Below are 21,839 nucleotides of genomic sequence, written 5' to 3' on the forward strand. Positions count from 1 at the left end.
AATGTAATGCATCTTCTAGAGCCACTTGGTGTCTGCAGACCCATTGAGTCAGATGAGGTAAAATTGGTGTGTGAGCTGATTTTATGAGCCCAGACGCTGCCTTCTCAAAGCACATTATCACACCTCTTGCTCCTTGTAATGACAATTCAGTAAAAGATTGGGGCGATAATGCTGCTGTCACGACAGGAGCAGATTTTGTTTTTATGTCTACCTAAATCATTTATGTTGGTGCAAGTGCTCTGTCTCCCTGTGCTTGGGTGAGACGGGGGTTTTGAAGTAAGGACTCTAGCCTTGTGGAGAAGGAGATGCCTGTTGATGAGCGACACTCACATTTGCTCCTGGCTCAGTTCAGCTGGTTGTACACCAGGTTTGCAGGCATCACTGAAAGAGTTCATTGATTTCTAAAGTGTTAGTTGGATGTTATGCAAACGTGTCTGCTTTATGCTTCCACAGCTCTGTCCAAAACAGCACCTCTAATGATATATTTTTAATTATTTTATTTATTTATTTTTAACTGGTTTCATCTTCCTCTTAAATACTTGAATTGTTTCCTTGACATTTTTTGTTGTGCTTGACTTTTTCAAATATTCACAACCTAATGGTCTGTCTTGGGTTGGTCTCCTTTCAAGTTTCTAATCTCGTGGGGACCTGCTGGTTAAGTACATAAAGCATTGAAACACCCACACTTTTGTCCCCAGACCAAGCTGCTGACCCAGTACATCCTGAACCTCGGCAAATACGACCAGAACTACGACATCAGAGACCGAACACGATTCATACGGCAGCTGATAGTGCCCAACGAGAAGAGCGGTGCGCTCAGCAAGTACGCTCGACGCATCTTACTGGCCCCCAAACCGGCTCCAGGGCTCGAGTCTGCCTTCAAAGGTACTTTTAAATACCTTTTCCATTTTCAGATTAAATTTCATTCCTCTCCCGCATCACTGAATACATATTAGCTGCTCATCTATTTCAAACCTAGTGGCTCTATTTCCTGCAGTATGCAAAGTTGATTCAGGCTGAGGTTTTATTATTCTGCTGTGTGTGTGTGTGTCTCTCTGAAGGGCAGTTAGGTCAGAAACCTTTACCTCACACTAATGAGATGGGTAAATTATTGCGCTCATGCTAACCTTTTTTCCGGCTTTCTCATTTAGCTGTCTTTTCTTTCTCTCCCCCGCTTGACACCAGAGAAAAGCTGCCTTCTACAACATTAACATTCCAGCTCAGTTTGCACTTACTGGATGTTTATGAATGTGTTAACGGCCTCTGTCATTCTTAATATTCAGAAGTAGTCCTTTTTTGTGGTTGGCAAATCACACCTCCCAGAGCACACGCACTGATTGTCTTCTTGTGCCGCCATTTGGGAAGGCAGAGCAGGGAGTGTGATCACGTGTTATCATAGACAGAGAGGTGACGGTGCTTGGTGGAGAAGATGCCACTATAAGCTGTTTCCTTCATTTAGAACACAGTGAGGTCATTGCTGCCCCATCCCATTTCTCCACCACTTATTAAACTTTTTTTTTAAAAACTTTTTTATTTTTTCCCCATAATTTTTCTTCTTGATACTTTCAGATCGAGACCGTTACCAGCTGGGCACTCTCTCCCACAGTCTTAACCTTAAAGCCACTGGGTACCAGGAGCTCCCAGACTGGCCTGCTGTTGCTCCCGACCAGTCTGTGAGAAACGTGGAGATTGTTGAACCAGTAAGAAATCCACCTTCCTAAACGTCTTTACACACCAGATGTGTAAAATTCAGGAGACTATTTTACGCATTAAAAATGTTTTTTTGGACTCACTTATATTTAATGCGGTCACTTTTTGTTGTTGTGTTTTTCACAGTGGGTTTTTTGAATACACATTTTCTGCAAAAACACAACACACTGAGTGTGTGTATATGTTACATGACAAGTTCAGATGTGTTGCTTTTTTGCCTTTTACACACTCCTCATCATATTTGCAGTATTCAAGATGTGTAAAGAAAAACGTGAGCCAAATCAGACATTCAAAACTAGCTCAAATGTGAGGAAACTCATGCCCTTAGGGGAGGAAAGAGAATGCACCACATCTCAGTCCTGATTCTAGAAGTCATAGGCTCTCTGTTAACATTATGAAGCATTTGTCAGGAAAAAATGAGAAGATCATTGGTTTTACCTCCAACTATTACTTGGCTGACTGGAGGGGAACTCCAAACTGACTGTTTTTAAAGGTGACAAGTTTTCCTAATTTCCAGCTGCAAATCTTTATTCTTGTTTTCAAATTACACTTCAAAGTAGTTCTCATTTGCTGCATACTTGGCCTTTGTGCAGCACCTTAGATTATTCTGTGAGGATTTATGAAGTGGTGCATTTTTCTCATTTTTCCCACATTTTATCAGTCAACCAATGACTGAGCAACACAGAAAATATAGAAAAGAAAACGTAGAAAAGATTTATTTATATTTTAAGCATGATCATTTACAACCTTTATAGAATTATTCTTGTGTTTAGTTTAGTTTTTATTTTGTGAGGGACATTATTGCTTTAGCATTTTCTCTCAGGTTTATCACTGTTACTTTGTGTGTCTCCTGATACAACAATAAGCAGCAATAAAGCGGTGGTGTCAACAAACTTAAGTCTGAGCTTTAGCAGAAACATATTTGGGGATTTGGTGGTGACGACATACTGCTAAAAACTCCTTTAATTGAAAAAGCCACTGCTGGTTTTGCTTAATTGAGTACATTTAGGAAGCCTGTGTGGAGTGACCAGCAGCTACACAACGTGCAAAATGTGAACATGCCTCTGTTACGTGTTAGGAATCAGATTTTTATAGATTCTAACTCATGCAATTTAAGCATGAGTTAGAATCTGAGTTGAGTTGGATTCTGTAGTTTAACCGGTCCATCTTCCCTCTGCTGTGTCCGTTTAGCTGAGAGAGTCGGCACCAATAGTTGGGAAGACCAAACAGCCTAAATCTGACAAGTTCTACTCAGATGATGAAGATGAGAAAGAGGAGGAAGGATCCGACAGCAGCGGCAGTGGAAGTGAAGACAGCAGCAGCAGCAGCGAAGGTTTGTTTCTATCTGTCCGATTTAAAGTTTCCCCTTTTATGAGGCTAAGTTAATGTTGTTGGTTATTAGCATAACCAACATTAGCATGACTGGTTGATTTAGTGACACACTCATTATTTGAGGCCATGATCCGACTATCCTGCACGGGGCAAAGCATATCAAAGTTTGGTATCTTGTTTAGAAGCTGGAGGTGTAAAGCACAGCAAAATTTTCACTGCGTTAAAACTTCCTGTGTGTATGGTTCTCGATCCATGCATCCATTTTTATTTTTATTTTTTTTACCATTTATCAAATCAAATCTGAGATGCAGGATCAGCAGTGTTGTAGACACAAGCAAAATAGAACACACAACATTTTACTAAGCATAATAACATTAAACTATACAGATTTGTTAATGTGTTTTTCATTTTGATGTGTTTTCAAAAGTGTTTGATTTTAGAAATGTGTCTCTAATTTTATCCTTCCGTCTATTTTTCTGATGTTTATCCAGGTCTGGCTAACTGATCATTTTGAGAATTTACAAATTTGAGCTGAACAACATTTGATGTTGTTGTGCTTTTGGTTTGGAATATATTAGTGTTGAGCAGCAGTCATTTCAGAGTCCTGATGATTGACAAGCTGTTAGCCAGTGAAGTTTTAGATCCATCCCTCATTCATCACGTGCAGTTGCAAAACAACCAACTAAAACTTAAAGAGGGGCCTTCAGAAATAAGTAGTAGCTGCAGCACAGATCAGAGTCAGCAGCAAACAGTGAGGCTGGTAATTGATAAATAAAATGACAAAAATCGTTTGTATTTGATATACAGGTGGAAATGGTGCCCCCCCCCCCCCCCCCCCCCCAAAAAAAAAAAAAAGCTATAAATGCATACTATAAGGTGCTAATTGACTGTCAGTACATTTAGTGGCTGTTGCTGAAGAAATTAAGATCATAAGTAATATGAAAGGAAATTTCAGCAAAGAATAAAGTCTGATTTGTTTTGGGTTTAATATGTACAGTGTCCATGTGTCTGTACAGAATCGGGCAGTGAGAGCGAGGAGGAAAGCAGTGAGGATTCAGAGAAGACCTCCAGTGATTCTGGAAAAAGCTCCAGTGGATCTGAAAAGAGCTCCAGTGAGTCTGAATCAGATCAAAAGAAGAAGAAAAAGACCAAGAAAGCACCGCAGAAGAAAAGCAAGCCTGCTGGTGACAGGTACACTGAAATCCCTGCTGTCTGTCACAATCTGAAAGCATAATTTTTCTTCCCTGCAAAGGCGGCGTGTCCAGATGTTACCTGCGTCTTTCTCTTCTTCTCTTTCTGGCTTTGCTAATTAAGCAGGTGTGTGTTTGCCAGAAACACGTAGTCAGCAACAAATGTGCCCACGATTCTGCTGCATCCGAGCAAACTCCATCTGTTGAAAGATTCAGCAGTTTATATTATTCATCACAGCCCACTCACAGTTACAGTTCTTAATGCTCAGTTGTAGCTTTCCTCCACTAAACCCCTCAGACTTGATATGTCAGGATTTACATTAGCACCTATAGTGTGGATAGAGGATGCAAAATTTGCTCAATCATATTTAAAAAAAAGGACATTCAAAACAAAATGTGACAATCAGAAAATGTTGTAAAATCTCAACTTAAAAAAAGGTATAGCTGTATTCAAACTGGCATGTTTATGGATACCGGAGTAAAGCCTAGCAGTCGTCCAGCTCGAAGCCATGGTCTTTGTGCCAGAGTCTTTGTCTCATCTACTTCTAAGATATGCGAGGGGCATGGAAACTAAATCCAGTGGATCTCTTAGAAGGAAAAAACCAAACATTATAATGGTCTGTAGCTACGCAGCCCCATACACAACCAACTGTACTGCACGGTGTATTTTGACATCTTTCTGTCAAAACCAGCATGAACTTTTTCTGCAGTTTGAGCTGCAGTAGCTCCTCGTCTGTTGGATCGGACAACACGGGCCAGCGACCTTGGCCACCCATGACTGTAGTTTGTGTTTTTTAGCACTGTTACTTGGATCAGTTTTCATAGATACTGACCACTGCAGACCAGGAACACCTGACGAGAGCTGCAGTTTTGGAGAAGCTCTGATCCAGTCGTCCAGCCATCACAATTTGGCTCTTGTCAAACTCTGAAATCTTTATGCTTGACAATTATTTTCATCAACTTTGATAACAAAATGTCCACCTACTCCCTAATGTGTTGTCCCACCCATTAGCAGGTGCTATGATGAAGAGATGATCAGTGTTACTCACGTCACCTGTCAGTGGTCAGAATCCTTTGCCTGATCGTTTATGTTTCTAGTTAAAGTCTTCTGGGAGATTCACATGGAGGGAAAAAAACATCATACACACCTGTTACACTCTATATGCACCATCTCCCTCTCTCTCTCTCACACACACACACACACACACACATGATGGCAGCACTGCTGGAATATTGTTAGCGCGAGTTCCATTAACAAGCTAATCAATGAGAATTTTCCTCCAGTAGCGTAACCCACATTTACATGGCTAATGGATAATGACTTTTGATTGGTCATTTAACAGCCCGGTGTTACCAGTGAATGAGATTTGAGTCATTACTACTGAGTATGCTCACGTACACTCTCTTACACACTAGCAAATTTAGTTTCTTATGCACTCTACTTCATTTGCTCATGGACACACAAACTCACACCGAATGTACCTGATTTCACTGTGTGACAGGCCGGCGGCTGACCCTGTTCTCTCCATTAGAGAGTATAATTAGAGCAACTCACCCCAGTGCTCAAACACACACAAACACGCGCACACACACATACACACGGTAATTAGAGCAGCTCACCCCAGTGCTTCCACAACAAACACAGCATAATGCCCTCATTATGGCCCAGTCATTTCAGGCAGGGCCTAATCAGGCCCACAGTGATTTATATCACTTTTTCCTGTTCGCAGCAAATGAAATCTGTAGGCCAAATTAATACTGGCTTTTCATCATCGCCCAAGTTAAAAAGCCAGTTACCGTCACAATTCCCCTCATTAATTTAACGGCTGAAAATCCCAGGCAGGCGGAGTAAACACTCATTATCGGGACAAATTGAAGAGGGACAGCAAGACTGAAAGAGAGAGGAGAAAGATGGAAAAAATCTTTTTGAGTAAATGCAACATTGAATTAACTTCACAAACAAAAACAGATTGATCTTTGTTCTAATCGGGGCTGAAGCTTTCAAGTTGGATGCAAAATAGGAAAACAATAGCACCAAGTTTGTTTTATTTGTTGGCTTCCAGACTGTTTTATATTATGGAATAAATAAATATTTTACTTTTAAGAAATAATGGAGAGTGTTGGGTTTTTCTGTTTTAATGTGTATTCTCTGACTACTAAGCTCATTTTGTTTTCTTCTTCAGTGACTCTGATGAAAATGGCAATGGACCTGTAGGCCAAGCTAGCAGCTCATCCTCTGAAAGCTCCTCAGACTCTGAGTCAGACTCTGAGTCAGACTCGCCCGCACCCAAGAAGAAGACTGAAGAAAAGGCAAAGCCCAAGGTGACGATATAATGCATGGATGAAGTGGGCCTATTTGGATTTAACTGCGAGTGAGAGTTTCTAACTTTGAGAACAGAGGCTGCCAACAGCATCAGTGCAGTTCCACCAAAAATAAAATGCATTTGCTTTTTCCAAAGATGGTGGGGTCGTGGGTTGTTTGCAGTTCGTTGATCTGTCGTTTCAGCCTGGATCAAATGACCCTCAACTACTGCTTTGTTGTACAAGGTTGAGGCTGATTCTGCCCACACCGCTTATCTTCTGTTGGACAGTAGCGCATGCCAAAAATCATGTCGCATCCACTGGCACGCACCACTGTTTTGCCTTGGCTTTTTATTACGTGATTATAGGATTACTGGGGATCGCTCTGTGTCATTGCAATATCTCTAAATTGAATGCAATTGAATTGAACTTCAACTTATTGGTCGCTGTAGTTGCACACGTTTGCAATAATGGCCTTGAATCAGTGTCTTTGTAGAACTTCTTAGACTATTAAAAATACACATTATAAATGAAATTTAAGGGGAGAAAGATTCATTATGCAGTGCTAAAGAGAAGATAATGGTATAAAACAATACAGGAAAACACACCTTTGTCACATTATAATGTATGATATTGTACTATATTTACAATGCATAATGTCTAAATCAGTATAGAGTATGATATTAGGATAATGGCCCTGCTCTGCTTAGCCTTCTAAATATTAATGTGCAGTTCTCGCAGCGAGTTTTTGTTCTGTAGGTGCACAAGAGCTTCTAAATCAGGATTTATACCTTGGGATATGATTTGGCTCCACTATACCACCTTTTGTTTTTTCCCTTCCAGCATTTCATTTGGCCCCTTTCAGCTCTTACAATCTTTTTCTTATCTGTTTTGCTCATCACATTATTTCTCGCCCTCCGTTTGCTTTTCTGCACTATGAAATTCTCATTTCATACACTTTGTCATTTGGGCATGGCTTATGAATTATGCATCTCTACCTTTCTTTCTACACCTCTCTCTCTGTCTGTCTTGCTCTATCACAACACCCTTTAGTAACAAGGTTTCCGTCTCTATTACCACCACCGAGCGTCAATCAGAGAAAATCTGATAAGATACGGCCTCTAACTTTATGGTTTGTTTTCACTCATATCACATTGGTTTTTTTCCCCCCTCCCTATCTGCTCAGCTTGGGCTATGCAGAGTGGAATTTTATGGCTCTTTATGCGATGTGAGTGGTGCCAGGTTGGTTAGTAGGGTATGGAGAAGGAGCGATAAAAGCCCTCTTACGTTTAAGCACTGTTTTATTGTCAACACCGTACAAGCCTGACTCAGTTGCAGAGGGTGGTGAGTAGCAGTTGTGACTCAAAATGACATGTGACCGGTCACTGAAAATTCCAGACATGTTACCCGTGAACGTGGGATGAATGTGTTCAGAGACACTGTTGGTGAAATTGAAATTGAAACCATCATGTTGTTGTGCTTTCTTTTTAGGTGGCAGTGAACTCCAAGAAGGAAGTCTCTTTACTGGATCTAGATGACTGTGAGTTTTCCTACAGTTTCCGCTTGCATAAACTCACATTAACAAGAGCAGCAGGCTTCACAAAAAAACCTCTGATGTGTATTCTATTTCCCCACCGCCCAAAGTAGCAAGCAGACATAGATGATCAAGTCCTGGTGAGGAGAACTGAATTGTACCAGTTAGAGGTAGAAAAAATATTGGACTTGCATTAATCGCTTGGCTAAAAATAAAGTGCAGTTCATTGGAGAACTGTAGTGTAGGCATTCACAACATCACGTTAGAATTTGTAGTAGAGTTTAAATATTTACAACGTGTGGACCAAGAGGCGGAAACCTCAGCTGAAAAAATGAAGCCAGAGTGCCAAAAACTGCAGTTTAGTTCAGACACTCCCAACTTTGCAGCATGGAAAAGCCTTTTTAACTGTATAGCTAGTTTCCCACCTCATAACAGCTCTGAGTGAGGTGAATTTATGTATAACTCGTCCATCTGGAGGATTATGTCCAGATGTCCTGACACAGGCAGCTGCAGCTGGTCGCTATCATCTCACCTACTGAGTCACTGACCTGCAGCCCTCTATTTTGCGCCTTTGAAGCATCTTAATGGATTGTCTTGCTAATATTGCTGTGAGGTAAAGACTGCCCAAGAAGTTTTAGCTTCAGGTCTGTTGAATGAAATTCGAGTGTTTTATTGGTCTATTACTTTGCACTAATTAGCTGATATGTGTATATGTCTGATGCATCTGCACAGTTTATGGAGACAGCTTGCTAACCAATTTTCCTGGAGTTATTTGATAAATCGCTTCTCCTCCAAATGAGATCATCTCTGGCTCCAAAAGCTAACAAAGCAGAGGTTTCAAAATGTGTTCCATCTTTTATACTCTCTACAGGGAGTGCAGAATTATTAGGCAAGTTGTATTTTTGAGGAATAATTTTATTATTGAACAACAACCATGTTCCCAATGAACCCAAAAAACTCATTATTATCAAAGCTGAATCTTTTTGGAAGTAGTTTTTAGTTTGTTTTTAGTTTTAGCTATTTTAGGGGGATATCTGTGTGTGCAGGTGACTATTACTGTGCATAATTATTAGGCAACTTAACAAAAAACAAATATATACCCATTTCAATTATTTATTTTTACCAGTGACACCAATATAACATCTCCACATTCACAAATATACATTTCTGACATTCAAAAACAAAAACAAATCAGCGACCAATATAGCCACCTTTCTTTGCAAGGACACTCAAAAGCCTGCCATCCATGGATTCTGTCAGTGTTTTGATCTGTTCACCATCAACATTGCGTGCAGCAGCAACCACAGCCTCCCAGACACTGTTCAGAGAGGTGTACTGTTTTCCCTCCTTGTAAATCTCACATTTGATAATGGACCACAGGTTCTCAATGGGGTTCAGATCAGGTGAACAAGGTGGCCATGTCATTAGTTTTTCTTCTTTTATACCCTTTCTTGCCAGCCACGCTGTGGAGTACTTGGACGCGTGTGATGGAGCATTGTCCTGCATGAAAATCATGTTTTTCTTGAAGGATGCAGACTTCTTCCTGTACCACTGCTTGAAGAAGGTGTCTTCCAGAAACTGGCAGTAGGGCTGGGAGTTGAGCTTGACTCCATCCTCAACCCGAAAAGGCCCCACAAGCTCATCTTTGATGATACCAGCCCAAACCAGTACTCCACTTCCACCTTGCTGGCGTCTGAGTCGGACTGGAGCTCTCTGCCCTTTACCAATCCAGCCACGGGCCCATCCATCTGGCCCATCAAGACTCACTCTCATTTCACCAGTCCATAAAACCTTAGAAAAACCAGTCTTGACGTTTCAGCTTGTGTGTCTTGTTCAGTGGTGGTCGTCTTTCAGCCTTTCTTACCTTGGCCATGTCTCTGAGTATTGCACACCTTGTGCTTTTGGGCACTCCAGTGATGTTGCAGCTCTGAAATATGGCCAAACTGGTGGCAAGTGGCATCTTGGCAGCTGCACGCTTGACTTTTCTCAGTTCATGGGCAGTTATTTTGCGCCTTGGTTTTTCCACACGCTTCTTGCGACCCTGTTGACTATTTTGAATGAAACGCTTGATTGTTCGATGATCACGCTTCAGAAGCTTTTCAATTTTGAGACTGCTGCATCCCTCTGCAAGATATCTCACTATTTTTGACTTTTCTGAGCCTGTCAAGTCCTTCTTTTGACCCATTTTGCCAAAGGAAAGGACGTTGCCTAATAATTATGCACACCTGATATATGGTGTTGATGTCATTAGACCACACCCCTTCTCATTACAGAGATACACATCACCTAATATGCTTAATTGGTAGTAGGCTTTCGAGCCTATACAGCTTGGAGTAAGACAACATGCATGAAGAGGATGATGTGGACAAAATACTCATTTGCCTAATAATTCTGCACTCCCTGTATGGTGTGGGACTGTATTTAACCATATAGATGTCAGTTCATGTATCGGCTTACAATTTGTAGGTAATCATCCTGTAGAAAACCTTTGCTGAAACTCATCTCACATGTCCGTGCACACATTTGCTGCACGTTTATCTGTGACTGATGCAAGCTATCAAATATAGAAAGCAAAAATGTCATTAACTTCTGTCTTGGACATAACTCAGTATCTGTGGAACTCAAGGGAGGCATAAAAGACGAATGCTTACAGGGATTTGTAGGATGATGATGAAAAAGAGCTCTAAACTTTTTGTTCATTTCTTCAGTGGCAAAAAGAATTCAGAGTGTTTACAGTTCCAACTTCCAAAATCAATGCAAAGTAAAACACCACAGTTTTTATGTGATATTAAAAAGTGCCGTTCAGCTTGTGTGGAACAGGAGAATCACAGTGTGAGGAGTAGTTTATGTTAAATTGTGTGTCTAACTCTGCATCCAGATAATCTTCATGTTTTGGGGTTTGAATCAGGTTTTCCTAAATTACTTTTTGACACAAGATCCCATGACCCTGTTGACATTTATATCAGTATGACTGCTCACGTTCAATGCTGAAATATTTTTATACGTCAGTTTGCTCTGACATGTTGTGACGTGACTTAATAATAACACTGGAGTAAAAGTTAAACAGCCTTCAGTTGCTTTCTTTTGTCATAAAGTATTATTATTATTAATATTGTAATTATATTTTAAAAAGTAACTTTGTGTGCGACATCGCTGTAGTACCGTAGCTTTAATAATCTTTACGTTGTTGTTGTTTTCTTTGCGTTCTTTAGTTTCTCCTGCACCCACCAACGCACCAAAGCCTTCTGTGCTCTCTCAAAGTCTGCTGTCCGACCTCGAAGGCCTTTCTCTCTCCAACATCTCCTCCACTGTGCAGGTTAGTGTGTGCGCGTGTGTGCATGCGTGTATTAGATGCACACAGGCTGACATTTCCTCCATCAATGTGTGTTGAGAGTCAGTCGTTCCTTTCTGTCTGACACTGACAGTACAGCAGAGCAGCATATGAGATGGTGAAATGAGCCTCACTCCCTTGTGGAACATTTCTGCTCCAGACGCCAACTATTGACCTTTTCTGCCTTGTTATATTTATAGCAAGTCAGGATGGTCCAACAGCTCTCGTTGTTTCCTGTATCTCTTATAGTCTGTCTTTCTCACCGTCACTGTCTTTTGCACTTCCACACCCTTGATCTCTATTTCTCTCTCGTCTCTGAGTCCATCCCCTCGCTCTCTCGCGCGCTCTCTCTCTCTCCCTTATTTCTCTCCTCCTCCTGTGTCACCCTCCATCTCTCTCTGTCAGATGTTGTGTCCCTTGTGTCCTCATGTTGTGTATATCTGATGGTTGACCTTTCCCAGTGTGACGGCTCCTTTCTCTCCTCAGTATATGAGCGACTCTGCATGTCTGTGTATTTTGTATCTTGTCTCCCTCCTGGGAGGGAAATGTCCAGACTATTCTTTGTGCTGTTGCTGTGTCTTATTTTGTGACACAGCTGTATGGAAACTCTGCTCTTTGACAATGTCACATCAGAAGGTTAGAATCTAATTGAGTAGTTTTGTTGTTTGTGGGCTGTGAGTAATGATTATCGTTCTAATACAAAGCTATTTATTGATTTCAACCTTGTAAGCATGGCATAGCTTGCTTTTCCCAAAGATATTAGTTGGTGAAATAAATAACAGATAATCTATTAACGTTTTTTATTTTTATTTTTATTTTTTCAGTGAATGAATTCCTTAAACCGCTTAGTTGTTGTTATATTTTATTACTTCAGTGTCTAGTTCCACTTGTTTTTGGGGATTTTTATAGCTTCTTTGTACATGCAAAGGGTAATTTACTACTTCAAAAAAAGCTGAAGCTGAATTACCTAAAGTTTTTAGTCTAGGTGTTTTCCCCCATTACTTCTTTGCCACTATAATCCATTACTAGAAGCTCTTCTACTAACTAACAATTGCCTTTTGCTCACTTTTGTCACCCTCACCAAAAGTGACATCAAAACTGCTCACTGTGCTTTAGTGTCATTTCAACTTGTCATTCACAGTTTTTGTCCCAGCTCAAAGACGTGAGCACGATTTTTGTCGCACTTTACTGCGATTTCAACGACAGGAGCTCAGAGATTCTCACGTTACACAGAAGCAGAACAACAGTAAAAAAAAAAAAGAGGAGACAGTCAGGTGAAGTGTTTGAAAAACAAAAAACAGTTGCTGTGCTTCCTGTTTTGACTTCGTCTTGCATACAGTGCTGATACAGAGGTTTTTATGTGAGTGGTGAAACCTATTGTTCATGAGAAGACTGCAGTGGGCCCTCTGGCACCACAGCACCACAGTTGGCACGCAACACAATGAATACAGTGACCGTAATCGAGGCATAAAATAACTGTATAAATGTAATTTGTTGACTATAAACGTGAACCCCGACTCTTCCTGAACTACTGGCATCCAAGGAACTGAAGACTGAAGTGGATTGCTATAATAAAGAAGGGCTGAGCGTGGGTTACTATGTTTTTATGTTGCATTTTGGTTTTTTTTTTTTGCTTTTTGCTCTGTAAACTCCGCTGACTTTTTGTTGTCATCACAGGTGTGTAAATGAGCTTCCTTTGGTCTCTTTAAAAGTGACTTTAGGCTGTCTCTAACTTTTTGTACACCCAGATTTAACTGTGTGTGTCTGTGTGCGCACTCCCAGCTTATGTGAATGGCCTCTGCTGCTGTGCGTAGCCCTGGTCTGTATTCTAAGTTTGCCCGTCAGTTCTGCTCGCCTGTCAGTCAGTATGATTGACAGCTGCTCTCAGGTTAGCATTTATGCAGCACAAGTCTTGTTAGCCAATCTCTCCTCAGGTGAAGGCCAGGGAGTAATAGAGAATAGAAATGCAGATTAGAACAGGGAACTTTTTGCACATCAACATCTGATTTAGAGTCAATTCTATGCATAAATACATGATGGGCAACGGGATTCATAGACAAGGGTAAATAACCTCACCTTTATTCACGCACGCCCCTCCCCATGCATGCTCTTCAACAACAGCTCTTTCCCACACCCACACACACACACGTTGGCCCCAGTGTCATTTCTATTTCTCAGCAATCTGCCCACAGAGGCAGCGAGTCTGTCTCAGCTGAGTGCTCGGGCCTTTTTAGAGAATTACTGCATGGTTATCAAAGGCATTTAGATTAACCCTGGCCACTGTCTTTGACCCACCTCCTCCTCTGTCTCCTCCTCCTCTCCTCAGCTTCTTCATGCTACCGCTCTCTCTAATAACATTTTGACATTAGGATCTCTCACAAATGCCTCTTAAATCCTCCCCACCATCGCACCTCACCCCCAAACCTCTTCCGACCGCTGTCCGTGTGTGCGGCGGGGTGGCTGAGGCTGATAACTTTTCATTCATAATTAGCAGTCAGCGAATGGGGCTGCGCTGGGGGGAAATTGAACTGTCAGCGGCGGGGCGCGGGGCGTTTGACCCCATCACACCCAGAGGGGGCCATCATAATTTGTTCATTTGGTGTCCATCAGGCGGACGCCGGCTCGCCCCCTCCTCCTCCCTCGCCTCCCTCCTCACCCTTCTGACCTCCCCCGTAGTGGGCGCTCTGGGTTCACATCTAATTATGAATCAGCAAAAGGACCTCGAGCGCCACGAATATAGAAGCTCCTGCCCTCCAAACCTCCTGCTGCCACTCAAACTGCGGAGATTGCGGCTTAAGTAGGAATAAATGCCCACACGGAAGCAGCCAGTCAGTGTAGCCAGCAGGTAGTTTGGGAAATGTTTGTATTTTAATGGCGACTGCCTTAGCCACTTCTTGCTTATTAATAAGTTTGTTTCAGGCGCAATTCATTTTTCTATATCTATTTTTATATATATAAGCATTTTATCTTTTTCATATAGGTTTTGTTGACGCCATTGGTCTGGCGTGATTAAGGTTATGACCGTGTTCTCTCAAACCTCTAATGATCATATGTGTGTTTTCATTAACAGTTGACACCTAAACTTGTCTTAGCAAAAACACTTTGCCATTTAATTAATGGGGGCCACTGCTGTAAGCTCTTAAATCTTTATTTTTACAGTTATTAACATAATTGCTAGGCTATTTTTCTGCCTTTTACTGTCCATTTCTCAAAATACATCATGTTTTCTCATCCTCAAGTTAAGGTTACAATAGCATTAAAATGCTTGTGAAGATTTGACCTCCATAAATAATTGGACTTTAATAAAATATGTGATTATAAGTGTATTTTCTGAATTGAACTACAGTACGTTTTTCCTATTGTGTTTCTCAAATAAATGTGCAGCTGACACCTACATAGCTAACTGTCAACTGCTTTCCCTTAACCAGATGTTAAAATATTAATTAAAATGACAGTAAAGCATAACATCTAAATCAATTGTAATTGACTTGCAATTGCTTCAGACTACAAGTCACATTTTTCATATACTTATAGCTGTTTAGCCATGGATGTGAGACAGACAGCTGAATTACCAATTAACCTAGTATGCATGGCAGTGGGACTTTGGGAGAAAGCTGGAGTACCCACAGTGGCAAAGAAAAGCCCCACCTGGGGTTTGAACCAGGAACTTTCTTGCTGTGAGGCAACACAGTTAATCCCTACAGCACGGTGCCATGCATAAGTAGTAGTGGGTTACTATTTGTGGGTGACCCACAATACCATGTGGGACAGTGTGACAAACACAGACATAAAGCAAATGAGAGTAGGCAAGGCAGATGTGCTGTAACTTGATATGATGTCAAGTTTTAATGGCTTTTTGCTTTTAACATAACAAACCTAAGGATACAAGAATTGTGTTCCCCCAGTAGTGTCCAATAAAGAAAAAACACAGACAATATTTGGGTCAGCAGTGCTTTGTAGGAGTTGAGTGCTTGAATGGCTGACAAGTTTGTTTGAAGAAGTGAATAAGGTAACCGTGTCAGTAGTACACTCTGTCTTCTCTGCAGCAATGGCTATGTTAGAGGAGCAGCATGTTGAGTGCTTAAAAGTAAGTGTTGAAGATTTAATAGAAGCTCTTATCATGAAAGCTTTGTGACCAAATCACGAAGTCTTTCTGTGAATAACAATGTGTACTGTTGGGAAAATATCCAAGTATATGCGAGTTGCTTCCTTATTCTTATGCCAGAGTAAATGTATACTCTTATCATCCACTAGTATCTGTGATTTATAAGCACGTGCATACATCTGTTAGTATTCTTTAATCCTGATCAGAGTGTCTGTGAAAGTTGTGTCTAGTTAAAATTCATGTTTTTGTATTTGGCTCTGAGTAGAGCTGAAATGATTATCTGATTAGAATCGGTCATCAAAAAAGGTTTCGGCACACAATTTTAATAGTCAAATGGTTCAAATTTGACGGCTGCAGCTATTAAATCCGAACACTTGCTTTCGTAGTCTTCAGTTCTAGTGTTTTGATTCAATTATTGTCCAAGTTATTAAGTGTTAATGCAGAAAATAATCAGTTGCAGTTGAAGATCTTTTGACTATGATGCTAATTCAAAGAAAGTGTTGACAGGCTGTTAACAGCACTTGCAAAACTCGATGAAGGACACCTCTGTTTCTGAATAACAGTCCTCTATTATTGCTAATAGTCTTTAATGGAAAATTTCAAAATTAATCATTTTAGAATACCTAATTTACAGACAAATTGGCATAAATGAACTAACCTCTGTCTATATGCGCCAGAGAGACTTCTTGTTACATTAAAGTAGTTTTAGGAGGCTGTAGTAACATTTATTTAATTCAATTTGCAGTCAAGGTCCTTGTGACGGCCCTCAATTAATTGTCATCTCCTGACTGAAGGGAACAATTAGGCCCTAAAGTCAAACACATGTCCCTCACCTTAATCCTCACAACTCTTGTAGAGCATAATGGAATCCGGTGTCTGAAAAACAGAAATGGATTTTCAATATATGCCCATACATCTCTGTACGCCTCACCCTGCTTTCTTTGAAATTGGCCTTCTAATACACACAGCACAAGGCTGCCCGGCTCTGGTTAGCCCTTTTGAATATGTCAGCGGGATTTTCAGGTCATTTGCCAGAGAGGATGCTGGGAACGTGTCGTCCGGGTTCTGAAGGTGACTGGTGTCTGTGTCATCCATCACGGGAGCTTCCTTTAAGTTGATGCATAATAGAGCCTCTCAATCAACTTCCTCGCTCATTGTCACCTCCCTCCTTCCTGTCCAAGGTGGAGACTGAGAGCCAAGCTCAGAGAGGCGGGGAGGGAAAAAAGGCAGACTGACAGAGAAGTCAAGGTTACATTCCTCTTCCCTTCTTATTTACACTTGAGGTGTTATGGGCTTGCACCGCATAACAGGACAACAATGGATGGAAGGGTGAAGCGGCTTGCGTGGGCACTTGTGTCAGGCTCTAACTGTCCGCTGTGTCAAATTGGTGATAATAAGCAGTTTGAAACCCTGTCCTATCGCTGTCCGTCCCTCCTGCCGCCTGCTTGGGGCGAGGCGACAGATAAGACCTTGAAACAGGATGTGTCTGTCAGGGAGGTAAATCTCTGCTGTGATGGGGTGGCAAACATTACGACGAGCTTTATCGACACCGACTGCTCTGACACATCCAAAAGTGGCCCAATAAATTTGCGGGCCGGCGGTGGCGTGACGGGCGCTTGTGGGGGCAGAGCAGCGTTACAGCGCAGCAACAAATGTTTGTTTGACCTCCTTTAGAGACGGCGGTCTGGGGACAAGAGACGCTGCGAGCATGTCACGAGGCCGAGGGGAGATGATGATGGTGTTGTTGTCAGAAGAGTTTATTCTGTATGTGTTCGTGGTTATGAATTTGTTGATACTGGTGGCAATAAAATACATAAATGGCCAAAAGTCTTTTGTTACTACTGAAGAAGTAAATAATTGAAAATAAGCCACAGATGTCATACTTAGTAAAAGTAATACTTGATATAATATTTATTGAATCCTACTATTAGCAGCAGATGAATGTTAAAGCTCTGATGTTTACTTACCTGTATACTTGCAGAGGCACTTACCTATTTAAAGGTGACTGTTTTAGCTTTTATTTGTTTCTGAAATGGCAGAGTTGAATCCAGTTGAATTCATTTTTATTTATATTGCGCCAAATCACAGCGACAGTCGCCTTAAGGCACTCTGTAAGGTAAAGGCCCTAAAACAATAGAAAGAAAACATATGACTTTCTATGAGCAAGCTCTTGGCGACAGTCGGAAGAAAAAACTTTTTAACAGGAAGAAACCTCCAAGAGAACCAGGCTCAGGGAGGGGCAGCTATCTGCCATGGCCGGTTAGGGGTGAGGGGAGGGACACGGGGCAAAAGACACACTGTGGACGAGAGCCAGAGATGAACAGTAACTAATGATTCAATGCAGAGTGGTATATAAACAGAGAGAGTGAAAAGAAGTGAGTGAAGAACAAATACAGTGCATTATGGGAAGCCCCCAGCAGCCTAGGCCTATTGCAGTGTAGCTAATGGAAGGGCCTAGGAAGCATAACTAAGCCAGCAGTCTCAGCAAAGGTCTACAATGAGGTGATTATAAAAGCAAAAGAATGAATTCAGTGTATTACCATTTATCTGACTCAGCCAACAGCGCAGGCTTCAGACTGATCTTTGGTTTCTCCTCTTGTACCAAGGCGACATCAGCTTGGAAGGGATTTACGTGCATCTGAGGCAGAGCTGAGTTTACCTGAGTCCACAAGCACTGGGTTCTCTTTCTGGGCATCCTGGACGTTATTTGAAGTTGCAGAATGTCATGGTCACGGCGTGGTCTCTGGTTGACATGCTGCTACTAATCTGTGGATGTCCCTTTTAAAGCAGGGGTGGGCAACTCCAGGCCTCAAGGGCTGGTGTCCTGCAGGTTTTAGATCTCACCCTGGGTAAACACACCTGAATCACATGATTAGTCTTTTACCAAGCCGCTGGTGAACTTCAGGACACATTGAGGAGGTCATTTTGCCATTTGAATTAGCTGTGTTGGATCAAGGACACATCTAAAACCTGCAGGACACCAGCCTGGATTTGCCCACCACTACTTTAAAGAGATGAGAGCTACTAGCTAACCTTTAAGGCCTGGGAAAAGAAACTTATGTCCCATGGGTTAATGTTAATCCAGGGTCAATCCACTGTGTACATCAGATTTTAGGCTCAATCTGCCGTACTCGTTAGCTGAATAAAGCTGTTAAATTTTGTTTGTATAGTATTTGTTGAAACATATAGAGTTTTCTGTCATATATACACTAAAGTGATGAGTGGCCACATTGAACAAGTTTCATATGATGGTCAGTGTATAAGTGATCCCTGTGAGCAAAAACTCTGAAAACTTGATTTCAGATGTTTTTTTGTTTTTTCTTTCAATCTTTGGTTTGTATGATGTCACTAAGAGGAGATATCCTTAATGCGGTCATCTCAGGCACACAGCTCTGGATGTTAAAGGGAGAGGTACTGAGAAAGTTATTCTGAGCCTTCAGTCTCATAAAGCTTCTCTAATAGTCCCGAGATGGAGAGTATGCAGTAGGAAATAAGCAAAGAAGACTATGATGCTGTCTAATTTACATTTTGTGTCTTTGTTTGTTCATCAAATTTATCCAAACTGTCAGACTTTTTGCTTCTCAGCACGTTGCTCCAAGAGTACAGCGATAGTGTCTGATTTCGTCTGATCGCTTCCTCGAAAGCGAGCACATTCAGACTCGTCTCGGCAGCTCTCGTCGTATGTCAAAGCGATTCTTCATCCTCACGCAGCACATGACAAGGCGAAGGATTCCTTTTACATTTCCCACCCAACTGAGAGCGCTCTGGCAGCGCGTTCTACTTTAATAAAACAATGCACGCTGACACTACTCAACACGCTGAGATATACCATCAAGCCCGCCCCTTTCCACAGTTTCCTCGCATTATATTCTTAGTCATATTCAATTAACTCAGTTAGTTGAAACACCTCGCTTAATCATTTATTTACAGGATCTGTTTTTCTTCCACTGCTTGTTTTGTTTGTTTTTTTTTCTTTTGCCATTCATTTTGTTACTCTTGTGACTTATTTGAGTTTGTTTTTTTTTTTTTAATCTCTTTCAGGTGATAAATAGATTTTTTTTTTTTTTTTTTTTTGTTAAGTCTCTGTACTCATCATTATTTTCACCAGAATGACATGCATCTGTTTAGGCTCTGTGCTGGTGTGTGAGTGCATTCAGGTGCTAATTGTTTCAGAGGGTGTGAAAAGGCTATATCTGTCTCATGTTTTTAACTAATTAGTGCTGTCATTCCAGACAGAAGAGCCTTTGACTTCTATTGACTGTTAAACTACTGAAAGCTGTTATACTTTGGAGATTTTTTTTTTTTCAAACTTAGTTTTTTTTTTCCATCCTACAGCAGAGGTGTGTCTGGTGTTTGTGCACATGATGATTTCCCCCCCCACTTTGCATTGTGTAGTGTACCACTGCTGGCTGTCCTATCTTCTCTTTCGAGAGCATCTGATAAAAATCTCAGCCGCACCGGTTGTTAACAATTTTTATTCTAGTAATGAGATGTTTAATTTTTACATTTTTTTAAAAAAAACATTCAACCACACTCTTCCCCCTCATTTCATGTCTGTATGTTTTTTAAGTTAATGCTGTTTTCTGCCTCTGAAAAGGTAAAAGCCCCTTTAAAAGGCCAGCGAATGGCAGTTTTGGCCCATGCAGGCACTTGTGTTTCTTTTCATTAGAGGTTGTTTTTATTCAGCCTGGGTTGACTGAGCATCCAGGCCATTTCCACCTAACTGGGCTGATTGGAGGGCATTTCTTAAATGTGCTCCTCTTTATCCTACAGAGTTAATAAAGGGAGCTTTGGGGTAGGAGAGCGGGCAGCCAACACTTCGTCCCACATCGCTAAAAATGCAGCCTTTTGGCCGCTGATTGGATGAAATAAATTGTGTGAATATAGGTGATGGGCAAACCGAGGATTTGTATTAATTTGACTTTTTGTGTTGATGCATTTGCGCTGTAATGTACAAAGCAGTCTCTGGTTTTGTGTTGATTCAGGAAGCTTTACGCTGTTGGGTAATGTGCTGCATTTGCGGTTTTGTTGGGTGTTTGTTTTTGTTTTTTAATCATCAGCAGGCTTTGGTTCATTCCTGCCCAAACTGGAGTTTATTACTATAATGATCATTTTTTTATGATTTGATTTTTTTTTGTCAGCATTGTTTGTTTCCTCAAAATGACTCCAAAAAACCCACATTTAGAACCAGTGGTATATCCCTGTTTTATATGTCCTTCCAGGTCACCACTTCATCTTTTGGCCCTTTGAAAACCTATGAGCTGCTTCACCATATGACAGGAAAAGGTCTGTCGGCCAAGTACCATTTCCCCAGGCAGCCATGTTTGTACCAGCCCAGTATGGTTGCAGTACAGGTCATACTGACCAACAGCTCAGACCACGCCCTGGAGGAGATCCATATAGGAGACCAGAGCCCTGCAAGCCTGAACATCCACTGCTTTAACACCATTGGTGAGTTTGATTTCAGTAAATACTCCACAGTGGGTCATCACAAACCCAGTAAATAGTAAGCACACTACTTATTTTTAATCAGGATGGCACATGTTCAGATAAGTCTTTCTTCACACCTTGTTTGAGTCAGCAGCCACTTCAGTCTGAGTTTAGGCCTCCTAGAGTCTGCCTGTAGGACAAGCAATGACCATACCACAAACCTGACTTTTAAACCAGAACAGCACTCTAAGCTTTAGATGTTTTTCATGTTGTGTAAACTCATTTAAATGTTTTTTTTTTCTTCTTGCCGTTTTATGTCATCCTGCATTAGTTAAAGTGTTTGTGGCAGTATTACTGTCACTGAGTCCTTGATGTTCTGGCAGCGGTGGTGAGGTCTTTGTTTTTCAGTCAGTGGATTAACCGTTGGTCTGGATAGTGACTTAAAAGAATTCCTTGATCTGACCAGTACACTCACAATCAGGTCACTCCTGATTGTGCACAATCATCTTGTGCAGTTGTTTGTTTTTGTTAAATGGATATTAATGAATGTAATAAAAAAAAAAAAACTGTAACCTCTCATCAGCTAATGACACCATCTCATTCCCTGAGCCTGAAAACAGCCAACGTTACTTCAGCTAATCCCTTTTCTAATCATTACAAACAAACATACACTCACACCTATTGCCCTTACACACTCTTGTATGATGACTACACTTGGTATATTCCATTTGTGTAGACACACACACACACAAAGAGAACTGCTGTGCGTCAGAGCATGTTAAAACTGTCAGTTTCGGGGAGATTGATTGGGCATTGAAGAAACTCGAGCAGCCAAACAGTTTCTAATTTGGATCAACTGAGCCCGGCGAGTGGGCGGCTGAACTTTATTCGGATAATTTGCAGAGG

The 21,839-nt window shown here is 41.2% G+C and overlaps 1 protein-coding gene across 2 annotated transcripts in view; it reads left to right on the forward strand.

Annotated features, from left to right (window-relative positions):
* The window catches only part of ap3b1a (adaptor related protein complex 3 subunit beta 1a), a 58,650-nt gene that overhangs the window by 23,718 nt on the left and 13,093 nt on the right, over positions 1-21,839 (forward strand). For both annotated transcript variants that reach the window (XM_085360004.1, XM_085360005.1), the window contains exons 16-23: positions 699-885; positions 1,570-1,700; positions 2,902-3,043; positions 4,059-4,233; positions 6,416-6,554; positions 8,025-8,073; positions 11,280-11,383; positions 20,726-20,954. In XM_085360004.1, the coding sequence (XP_085216130.1) occupies positions 699-885; positions 1,570-1,700; positions 2,902-3,043; positions 4,059-4,233; positions 6,416-6,554; positions 8,025-8,073; positions 11,280-11,383; positions 20,726-20,954 (1,156 nt within the window). The remainder of the gene's footprint in view (positions 1-698; positions 886-1,569; positions 1,701-2,901; positions 3,044-4,058; positions 4,234-6,415; positions 6,555-8,024; positions 8,074-11,279; positions 11,384-20,725; positions 20,955-21,839) is intronic.

The sequence above is a fragment of the Diplotaxodon limnothrissa genome, linkage group LG7, assembly GCF_057381915.1.
Source record: "Diplotaxodon limnothrissa isolate DT_005_m linkage group LG7, D_limnothrissa_male_GT1.1, whole genome shotgun sequence".
Lineage (NCBI taxonomy): Eukaryota > Metazoa > Chordata > Actinopteri > Cichliformes > Cichlidae > Diplotaxodon > Diplotaxodon limnothrissa.